The following is an 11,102-nucleotide window of genomic DNA, read 5'->3' on the forward strand; positions in this document are numbered from 1 at the left end:
TTAAAGTACATAAAGTAAAAGTACTCATTATGCAGAATGGCCTGTTGCAGAATAACGTAGGCCCATGTTACATTATTAGACTATAATTATTGATGCATTATGTGTTCATTACTTAAATGTTATAGCTGGTAAAGGTGGTGCTCTTATTTTTTACTATATATATAATGCTGGGTAGCTTATGAATTTCACAAGATTTTTTTTATCTTTATCCATAATAATACATATATCATCATAATGTATTGATGATGATGATTATATGTTGTATTAATAATCGGAATCTGCAAAGTAACTAATGTCAGACAAATGTAGTGGAGTAAAAAGTAAAATATTTGCCTCTGATATGTAGTGGAGTAGAATTATAAATTAGCAAAACATTTAAATACTCAAGTAAAGTACAAGTACAACATGCAACATGATGATATTTAGGATGATATCCTAAATAATTTGCAGCTGAGTCTATTTTTTTAATATCTGACCCTCAACTAAGAGTTAATTTGTCTTTGTGAATTAGGGTCAATAAACATGATTGTATGCTCCTTTCTCAACTGTAAATGTTACTATTGCACCATCAGTCTGGCCAGAGATTACCGGTAGGCTGTACGTTATCTAAAACATGTTATGAAGCTCTCCACAAATAGCCATTATTTTTCTTCAGGTTTCACTAAATATGCAACTATGTTCGTCACAATTAAAATGTACAGAAATTAACAGAGTAGTATACAGAAAAGAGAATAAACCAAACATATTCAGACATTAATACTAGTATTATAGCAGAAAAGTAAAACTACTACATCATGATAAGCAATATAAGTTATTGCATCTTCATAAAAGTATGTGTTGTGTTGTTTAGGTTTAATATGCAGTGTTTACTAACCCTATTTCTCCAGGCAGGTTGTCTTGTGCAAAAAAAATAAAGAAAAAAGAAAAAATTAAAAATAGTATCTCGGGTGCGTAGATCGGTCGGTCTTTTCCCACTCAGGTTCAACAGCTCTGATCGAAATTTCAAGCTCACCCTGTCTTTTTGTGGTCTGTATTGATATAAAAGTTAATGTGTGAGCCATCTGAATTGCAGCTGAACAGCAGTCAGACGCTTCTTTTATCTTTGGAAACACATGATGTTGTAAAGCTGGCCCCTCTTAAAACTAATTTGGCCATCATTGACACAGTTAATAATTATTTAACAAAGACATGATGGTTAATGGACTTTTGTTGGTACTGGATTTTTTTTTTCAAAGCAGCAGCAATAATTCACATAGTTCCTTTGCTTATGATCGACTTCACACAAAAACATTGTATTCATGGGATTTAGTGACAACTGATGATTTTGGAGAAGGTAAAAATGTCCCCTTTGCTTTATTTCTTCAGAGTACCTTGTTTGACAAGTTCAACAGAAATGAATTAAATTTGATGACTGCACTCAACACAAATGATTGTCACTTGAAGAAACATGCCGTATTACAACTTGCTGGGTCCTTTACAGTACAAAACTATATAGCAACAACATAGATAAAATGGTCCGTACAAAAAGATTTTTTTAATACATTTTACTCCTCTAATGCGAGTCCTCATCCAGGAAATGATCAAATAAACACCATCATTTCTCCAGTCTAGAGATTCTCTCCTGTGTGCGTCTTCATATGAATAATTAAATGGGAGCGCCGAATGAATCTTTTCCCACAATCAGTGCAACTGTACGGCCTGTCCCCTGAATGAGTCTTCATGTGGCGCGTTAAATTCGACTGAGCGCTGAATTTCACATGACACACAGTGCAAATATAAGGTTTCTCACCTGTGTGAATTATCATGTGCTTGATGAGATCTGCTTTCTCTCTAAAACTTTTACCACAGTCAGTACAGCTGTGAGGTTTCTCTCCCGTGTGGATTCGTATGTGGGCGTTCATATTTCCAACCTGTGTGAACCCTCTGCCGCAGAAGCTACATGTGTGCGGTTTCTGTCCGGAGTGAGAGTTCATGTGAGTCTGCAGATAGGAGCGCTGGATGAAGCTTTTACCACAAACACCGCAACTGTAAGGTTTCTCTCCCGTGTGCGTCTTCATGTGGCGAGTCAGAATGGATTTGATCCTGAAGTTCTTGTTGCAAACGCCGCAGGTGTACGGCCTGTCTGCTGTCTCGCCAGCATGCTGTTGTTGTTCCTCTCTGTTTACACCTGAGTGAAATCCTCCGCTGTCTCCCCATTCATCGTCGCTAGCGTCACTCATCTGACAGTCACTGGTTGGCTCTGATGCACCACAGCCTTCTGATTTCAACTGTTCACACGAGCTGCTGGGCAAGTGGTCTCCTTTATTTTCAACTTCTTGGTTTTGATGTGGGAACTGTCTTCCATCGTCATTCCTTTGCACATAAATTATATTGAACAGAGAGTCTTTGGTATCAGCTTCCTCCTTCTGCTTTTTACCTGCATGAGCGCTCCACGCTTCCTCCTCCTGCTCTTCTTTAATCTGCGGGGGCTCCTGGTCATCCTCACACAGGTCAGTCTCCTTCTCACAGTGATCCTGCTCAGAGGAAGCGTCCTCTTCCTGGACAGAGAGCTGCAGGGGAGCTGGATAGTATCACACACAAGACAATATATTTAAGCTCTGCAGCAAAGGGGCTAGTGCAAAAAACAAGATGCATCAACTAACACAGTAAAAATAGAGCTAAACAAAGTGTAACAAAATATGAACCATTTAAATAGAAGGAAGTATAAAAATAGGAGCAGTATATACAGTATTGACAATAAACAGACTATTAACAAAATTGCACAAGTGGAAAATCATATTGCACAGTGAGAATGAATGAAATGAATGAATGAAATTCCACCTGAAAATATCAGGTTATTGTCAGTTTTTTGGTGTGTAAGTGATCTACTGGGAGCAGTGCTGGTTGTGGAGTCTGACAGCTGTCAATGTGACTTTTCACCATTGATTATAAATGAGCAGGAGAGCAGCACAGGAAAAATAGTGTGTATTAATAATCATATTTTGGGCACAAAAAACTTGCACTAGTTATGAGGCATATTATGGACTTAAGACAGGATCACTTCCTAATGAGTAACAAATGAACTGTTCACAATGGCCTTTGGTTACATCCCTCTCTCTTCTCCCTCAGCACTGTCTGACAGGAGAGGTGGAGGTGAGGTCACAGACAGAGTGTGACCCACGTCACGTCACGTCACGTCATGCATTTAGTCCCTAGCAACCGTTGTATGGCACATTTTGCCAGTGACAGCCATTTTGCATCCTCCTCCCCCTTCAGGGATGCAAAATGGCGCTACTTGTTGTCTCCCGTAAAAGGTATTTAGGGAGTGGCCCAGCACACATAAGGTTTTTAGGACATTTTAGTACAACAAACTGGTTAAATGAGGAGTGTAGAGAAGTAGAGACCGTTACAGTTTAACGGTCCTAACGGTCACTTACCTTGACAACCGGCCAGCCTTCTCTGTTGTTGTTGTTGTTGTTGGTCGACCTCCTGTTTTGACCGAAAAACTATCTCCTCATAGTCTTTAATAGTTGTTTCAAAGATGCTGAATATCTCCTCGGCGGCGGCTTTCAGTCGCTCGTTCACCAGCGCCTTTAGTTTCTCTGTTTTGAACATTTCCGCGGGTGACAGAAGACCTCCAGTCTGACGGGCTGCCTGACACAACACTGGCTGCTCACTGGGCTGCCAGATATCGCGAGACAAACAATCGACAGTAGGACTGGCTGCTCACTGGGCTGCCAGATATCGCGAGACTAACAATCCATAGTAGGACTGGCTGGTCACTGGGCTGCCAGATATCGCGAGACAAACAATCGACAGTAGGACTGGCTGCTCACTGGGCTGCCAGATATCGCGAGACTAACAATCCATAGTAGGACTGGCTGCTCACTGGGCTGCCAGATATCGCGAGACAAACAATGGATGATATCTTTATTTATTTATTTTCTTCAATAAACTTTATATTAAATTTGTAAACAATTAAAAGAACAATAAAATGTACACATATCTAATACAATACATATAAATTAAATAAAGGGATAACAAAAAAAACATACAAAATAAAATTAATTAATTAATTAATAAACAAAGTAACATAAAACACAAAACATGCCAGGGTTTAATATAAATAAATAAATAAATAATAGTAACTTAAGTAAAAACATTAAAATGAGAGCACAAACGCTTTTTTTTTTTGCAGAAGATATTGTCTTAATATATAGTTCCATTTCTTTCTTGAAGACATTAAGATGAGGTTTAACTCTTTCAAATTTGCATTTATGAATGTAAAACTTTGCAACAATGATAATGAGATTTATTAGAAATTATTCTCTCTCATATCTTGTGTTGAACCTTAAAAAAACAAAAAATACATTTTCCAGTAGAAGTTCAAAGTCACAGATATTATTTTCCAAGATAAATCTATAAATATCTTGCCACAGTTTACGGGTGTGTGTACATTTCCAGAACAGATGGAGAATAGTTTCAGTATGGGAATCACACAAGGCACAGCTGAAATCACTATCATTTTGAATTTAGCAAAAAAGGACCTAACTGGGTAACATTGATGAATGATTTTAAAAGACACTTCTTTGACCTTATTTATCAAAAAGTATTTTTGTGGGAGAGTCCAAACTTTTTTCCAACACAGATGATAACTTAAACATATCTCGCTTCATCCGGAAAGACACTCTCACCCTCTTCTGTCTTTGGAACAATACAGGTTTAAAACCTTAAATACATCAACTAATCAAACTTTTATTTATATATTAAAATGAATCTCATTATATTACATGAGTCAAGGTGAATCTATTAGTCTGTCTGTGCTCCACTGCCCCAAACACAATCTATCTATTGGGTAAGCACTTTGGACAAAATGTTTTTCTTTTACTCTCTAGCTTCTACATTAATAGAGTGTATACGTATGTGTAAGTAAATACAGAAGAAATATAACGCAGAAATGCTTTTTTAATGTACCAGAAAAGAAGATGGACTTCATTATGTATGTTGCTAGGCCTACATGGGCTGACAATAGGGTGACGAGAGCCCAACAAACCAAATGTGGGACAAAGAGTATGTTTGTGTAGGACAATGTGGGACACGTTACCAAGGCTGAGAGGTAGTGTACAATTTCGATATAATGTCTATCTAACTTAAATGATAAACATTTCTATTCTGCCCCTTATCTTGTAACATCGCTTTGCCCGAATACATCCATAGATCAGTACATCTCCTTTTGAGCCACACGAGCTGTGTCGCTTTATGTCTTGAAATTGAAAAATGACTGGCAAAGTTCACAAAAAACTCTGAGAATAGCCTTCCACCGGCTTATAAATACATATAAGTAGTTTCACAGTCTTTGTTGTAGCTGCTTTTCCATTTCTTTGTGGTAGTTTAAAGGATTGAAACAGGAATCCAAGACTGTTTTATTTTGTAAAACTACTTACTTATACCTGAATGCCTACTCACCTGCCTTGGCCAGAATAAACCAGATGTGTAGGTTTGCATTTGCAGTTGCTGACCAGAAGATGGCAGCAGAGATCCAGGTTAAACCTACAGTCTATGAGTGAAACTTTCGAGACACTGGACTGCCTTTATGACATTAATGACTGCTGCACTTTCTTTTGACACTTTTAAATGTCAAAACTGTTATCATTATGAATAATATTCGCTTCAGTCAGTGCTGCAGCCAGAAAGTGGGGATACTCTATCAGATCTGACAGGATAAATGCTGTAAAACAAGGTAGGAAAGGTTAACTGACACTTTCAGTAAATGGGATACATATCTAAGTCTTTGTTACAGATTTCCTTTTCATTTTGAGGTGTTCTTCCTTTCTTTCTTTATTTTCCCCTCAGTCCCCAAATGGATGGATGGATGTCTGTCAACCTGCTTTAAAGAGGACCTATTATGCTTATTTTCAGGTGCACTTGGGTATTTTGGGTTTCGTTTACATGCTTTCATGTTCAAAACACGCTTTTATTTTTCTCATATCGGCTGTGAAAAGCTCAGTCTGCTCTGATTGGTCAACTAAACCAAATCCTTCCGCTCTAACTAGATTTGTTTGAGGGCATACCAAACTAGCCGCTAGGTAAAGTGTGTCACTTGATGACATCACCACGTTACGGAAGAAAAGGCGGGACTTCAATCAAGGCGTTTCAGGCAGTTCAGGAGCAATGTTTCTGTGGGGGAGAGGAACTCCCTTTGGCGTGGACTTTGGGCTTTGTACCTTTGCAGACAATTTACATGCACAAAAAACTATATATAACACACTAAAGGAAAAAGCACAAAAGCATAATTGGTCCTCTTTAACAAAACAAATGCTGTACTCAAACCTGACCCAAGCAGCCTGGGTCATCAACTTGTGCTGTATCATTTAGCTTCATTCTTCTACAGTTTTGATGATTATCTTCTAAACTGCATGTTTTACTGATTAACTCTCTTACAATGCTTTCTTCCATAAATCCATAATACAAATATTATAGATATTTTACAGACAAATTATCATTATTAATTAATTTACAATTAATTTAACCTTCTTTACTATAATATTTAATTTTATTCTATTTATGTACACTTTATTTTTACTGCAGTATATCCGTCTATTAGCTTGTTCCTTTGTGTACCAGCCAGGCTTTTTAAAAAATACCAGAGATACCATTCATGGTGTTGTCAGTTTAGACGTGAGGATTAAAGTCCTCTGTGGTCGGTCAGACAATAACATACCAGTGGGGGCCCACACAGACCAGAGACCAGTCGACCATCATGTAAACATCACATGCCAACATGACAGATTCTTCCATACCAGCTCATTCTGCACAGACTGCACACCTCCATCTATCTACTCTTACAGTCCGGCTGAAATTAAAATGTGTTTTTCCACAGCAGTATAGAGTTTTGGCATCTGGTCTGCGTCCTCAGCTGTTAGTCAAATGAAAAAAAGAAGAGTAAAATGAAGCTTTCAAAGTCACAGATGGCACTCTTCTGAATATTTCTGGTATGTGCACATCCTGCCACTGTGTCCTGTGTGTTTACACTCTGTTATATAAACATGTGCAAAAGAGTTCTGAGAAAGAAAGACAGACTAAAAATAAAGAAGATAGTACTTTAGTGTTAAGTAATATCTGCAACATTTTGGTAAACAGATAAAACAAAACAAAATGAAGTAGGTCTACTGGAACAATAACTCTTAATGAAATTATTCCTCCTGCAGGTCCAGCTGTCAGTCAAACATACAGATCAGTAATATAACATTTGCTTCGCTTTCATGCTTCTTTACCAGTCCATTGTATTATTGAGAAAGAAATTATGCTAGTGTAATTTATTTATTTTACATTTCAAGTGTTTAATCTACCTTTATGAATCATGAGTGATGCTCAGACTGACTGGTCTATCAGACTTCTATTCAGTTCAGTTTAGGAGTTCAGTTACAGTTTCCTCAGTTATTCGGGCCCACACTCCTGAAATGTGACTCAGCCGTGGTAATTTCCTTCTGGACAGCTGTGTTAGACGTTTGCCAGAGAGCTGTAACTGTTCTCTCATTGTACCACAGAGTATCAATCGTCCAAAACATAACACAACTGTATCACATCTAGAATCACGTCATGCTATTACAAAACTGTAAAAGAGTAGCGTTACACCAAAAAAGGACACAGGTCTAGTGTCCAGGTCTCAATTTACAAACAACCTTTACAAAAAAGAAGTTCATTCAAGTGTGCTATTAGTATACTTCTTTAAACGTAAAATAAGAGAGTATGCTTTGTTTACTTTTTATGTACTTATCAGAGATACACTTAACAAAATTATACTTAAATATACTTGGCTTAAACCGACAAGTATACAGAAAAGTCTAAGTGTACTTGGCAAGTATACAGAAAAGTCCAAGTATACTTGGTATATATAAGTATATTTGGCTAAGTACTATAAATTCACATAAAGAAAACTTACAAGTATACTTGCAGTAAAAACTATTAAACTAGTAGTTTACAAAGACTTTAAAGAGTACTTTCATAAACTAAAAAGTGGGTTACAAGTATACAACTAGTAAACTAACAGCATAAGTTACTTGTAGTATAGTTCATACTTTTGTAAACTAAAAAGTGGGCCAATTAAGTATTCAAGTAGTACACTCATAAGTATATTACTACTACATTGATATTAGTATACTTATTACACAAAGTATATTTGGGATTATACTTGAACTATACCTATGTTTACTTCATAAAATAAACTTGAAGTATACTTCTTTTTTGTAAGGGAATTTAGGCCTGGCGATAAGTAAATCTAAAAACAGCAAATAGGCTGCGTGGATACTAACTGCAAAACGGTATGGAAATTGGTTTATAATACATACTGTATAATATGATACTTGGCTTGTGAGAAGGAGATGAGTAACTGTTCTGACTCAGCTGGCAGCACTGAGAGTGACTTGGAACAACAGTGGAACATGGTAATGGTGCTAACATGGACGCCATAGAAACACTAATGATCAGATTGTTGTCTGTCTTTGTCTCAGATGAGCCAAATTAGGCCAATTATTCAATGTAGGTTATTAAGAAATGCTGAATTTGTTGCAGAGCTGTCAGGTCACTGCTGCTGAAACTCTGTTATCTTGTCAAACAGCAGCATGAGTCTCTACCCACGAGCTGGCTGTGAACCTCTGTGATGCATTTATCAAGGAGCTGCAGCCCTGCGAAGGCTGAGGGTGACAGTCAATAAAATCTGGTGTTTACACATTCTCAGTCACTCCACTGACTCATTCATTCTTTGTTACAGGCCCTATAGACGTTTCCCTGCCTCACTCACCACCACTTCTTATAAAGGTCAAAGCCAAATCGAAAGAAAGAAAGAAAGAAAAGATAGACAAGTGGAAGAGAGAAAAGGACAGAGAGGTAATTGGTCTTTGGTAGACTCATACATTTAACAAAGCACCCGGATGCCTGACTACATTGACCTTTCGATCTCTTCCTACATATTAATGATTACGGTATTTAATATGCACACAGTCATGTGGCTCATTAAGCACTCAATGAAGTTTATCAGACTGGATCTTTAGACACTTCTCGAACTCCACGGTGACAAAACTTTTTTCAACTTTCGCTATTCAGCTTCCAGAAAAAACAGCTTTTAGTTTCTCTTTCTGGACATTTATTTAACTTATTAAGTTCAAAAAAGCATACGTGATATAAGTTGAGTTGTCTTTCTTGATTTGATCCTGAAATCATCAAGATTATAAATGGAGACTTTACTCCAAACCCCTGAAAAAACTGAACGTGAAAGTTCATTCTTGAGCATGAAAATAGAAACAATACACAGTTTTAGCTAATGAACTAAAATCGCATTAGAGCAGGGCGTAGGTGATTTTTATTTTCATAAATAACTGTATTTATTATAATATAAATAAACAATTGGGCCCTAATATTGTTGGCTTAAAAGTGTTTAGTCAGTTTCACAACAATTCACACTTTTAGTAACAAATAAGTGCGGCCGGGCGAAAGATAAAGTGTGAGATAGAGAGTTACTCGGGTGAAAAGTGTATTTCTTTCTTTCTTTCTTTCTATATTTGTTCATTTGTTACCTCAATTGTCATGTGGAAAGTTACAGAGGATGACCCAAACGCAGAGTACAAGCAGGACAGGAAGATCTTTTAAACAAAAGCGAGCTTTAATTAAGCTGACAACTCCAGAACTAACAAAACAAGGAGGGGAACAAAGTACAAATGAAAACACACCAAAAACAAACTGAGAACAAAACAAAACTACAAACCAGAGGGTGCGAGAGTCACGGGCAGGAGGAACACTAGGAACACTAGGAACACTAGGAACACGGAGGAACACTAGGAACACGGAGGACAAGGGACTGGGAAGACAAGTACGAACCAACAAGGACAGAGGGGAACACACAGGCTTAAATACAGGACATGATACACACAGGTGAAACAAATCAGGGCGGGGCAGACAATCAACAAAAGGCGGGAAAACAAACAAAGGAGGGAAGTAAAACCAGACAAGACACAGGAGGAGTGAACTACCAAAATAAAACAGGAAACACCGGAAATATATACAAATAAACCAAATCCAAAATCACAAAAGTAAATAATAAGAGCTGGCACAGCCAGAACATGACATCAATGCAAAAAATGAGGAAGGGCGCCCACCGACATTTTTTTTTTAACCACCCCAGAAGGTGGCGCCCTAGGCGACCGCCTTAATGGCCTATACCTTGAGGCGGCCCTGCATTACAGAAATATTTTCCAAACCAACAGTGTACAAGTTTATCAGTGAGACGAATTTAAGGGACAGACTCCCTTTGTAACAGGCAATCATTATATTTGACCGGAAGGTCTTGTTGCTCTTCACATCTTTGTTTCCCTGACTCATATTCTTTTTATCTGTAAATTGAGTAATAAAAAAAAGCAGCATCTTTTGGTGAATGTCTGCCTTTAATCAGGAAAATAGCCTCATGTGTTTATAGCTTCAATCAAGAAATAGAACGAGAGGTGGAGATGAAAAGAAGAGACTCGACAAAGTGTTAAAGAGAAACAGAAAGGAGTGTGAAGCCGTGCTTTCAGCTGATTAAATCTTATTTATTTTCTCTTTCAACTAGAGTCCCTTTCAGTCCTGTCTCAACAAGCTGTTTAATGACACATGAAACACATAAATCCACAGAAAAACAAAACAAAAAATATGACCTCAAAGGCATCTTATATGTATACGCATGCATGCAGAAGCAGATATTTCTGTCTCAGTGTATGCATATATGTGTCTGTGTGCGAAAGCATTGCTGTTGTTTACATTATATAAAACCACATCACATGAATGTCATCCACGATGCAGTAAAATGTTGTGTAAAAGACTGAAAAAATGTCAACGCCACAATTTCATGGTAAACATTACCCACGTCTTCTTTTTCTTTCTTCACTTATCTATTGTCCTATTTCCTAATTTTTTTGCCCTTTTAAATTCCTCTGCTCTAATTTCCTTTTTCTTTACTTATCTCATTGACATTTTTGTGTTCTTACCTCCTGTAGTCTTTTGTTCTCCTCCTCTTTTCTTCTCAATGATTCAATAAAGATCACCATATAGATTGTACAGTGGTCAGCATGCTTATTAGCTATGTATAATCCTAA

At 37.3% G+C, this 11,102-nt stretch overlaps 1 protein-coding gene across 1 annotated transcript; it reads right to left on the reverse strand.

The window, feature by feature from the left end:
- Window positions 1-1,319: 1,319 nt before the first annotated feature.
- Window positions 1,320-3,666, reverse strand: LOC141754153 (uncharacterized). The gene is made up of 2 exons (XM_074613052.1): window positions 3,417-3,666; window positions 1,320-2,560 (listed from the first exon to the last, which is right to left on the reverse strand). The coding sequence occupies exons 1-2, from the start codon at window positions 3,592-3,594 to the stop codon at window positions 1,608-1,610; spliced, it is 1,131 nt and encodes a 376-aa protein (XP_074469153.1). The 5' UTR covers window positions 3,595-3,666; the 3' UTR covers window positions 1,320-1,607.
- Window positions 3,667-11,102: the final 7,436 nt, after the last annotated feature.

The sequence above is a fragment of the Sebastes fasciatus genome, chromosome 2 (genome assembly GCF_043250625.1).
Source record: "Sebastes fasciatus isolate fSebFas1 chromosome 2, fSebFas1.pri, whole genome shotgun sequence".
In the NCBI taxonomy this organism is placed as follows: Eukaryota; Metazoa; Chordata; class Actinopteri; order Perciformes; family Sebastidae; genus Sebastes; species Sebastes fasciatus.

Excerpts from the sequence above, each read along its gene's own strand:
- LOC141754153 (XM_074613052.1), bottom strand. The coding sequence starts at position 3,594 with ATGTTCAAAACAGAGAAACTAAAGGCGCTGGTGAACGAGCGACTGAAA. Across the intron at positions 2,561-3,416 it reads AAGGCTGGCCGGTTGTCAAG|CTCCCCTGCAGCTCTCTGTC; the intron begins GTAAGTGACCGT and ends GATACTATCCAG.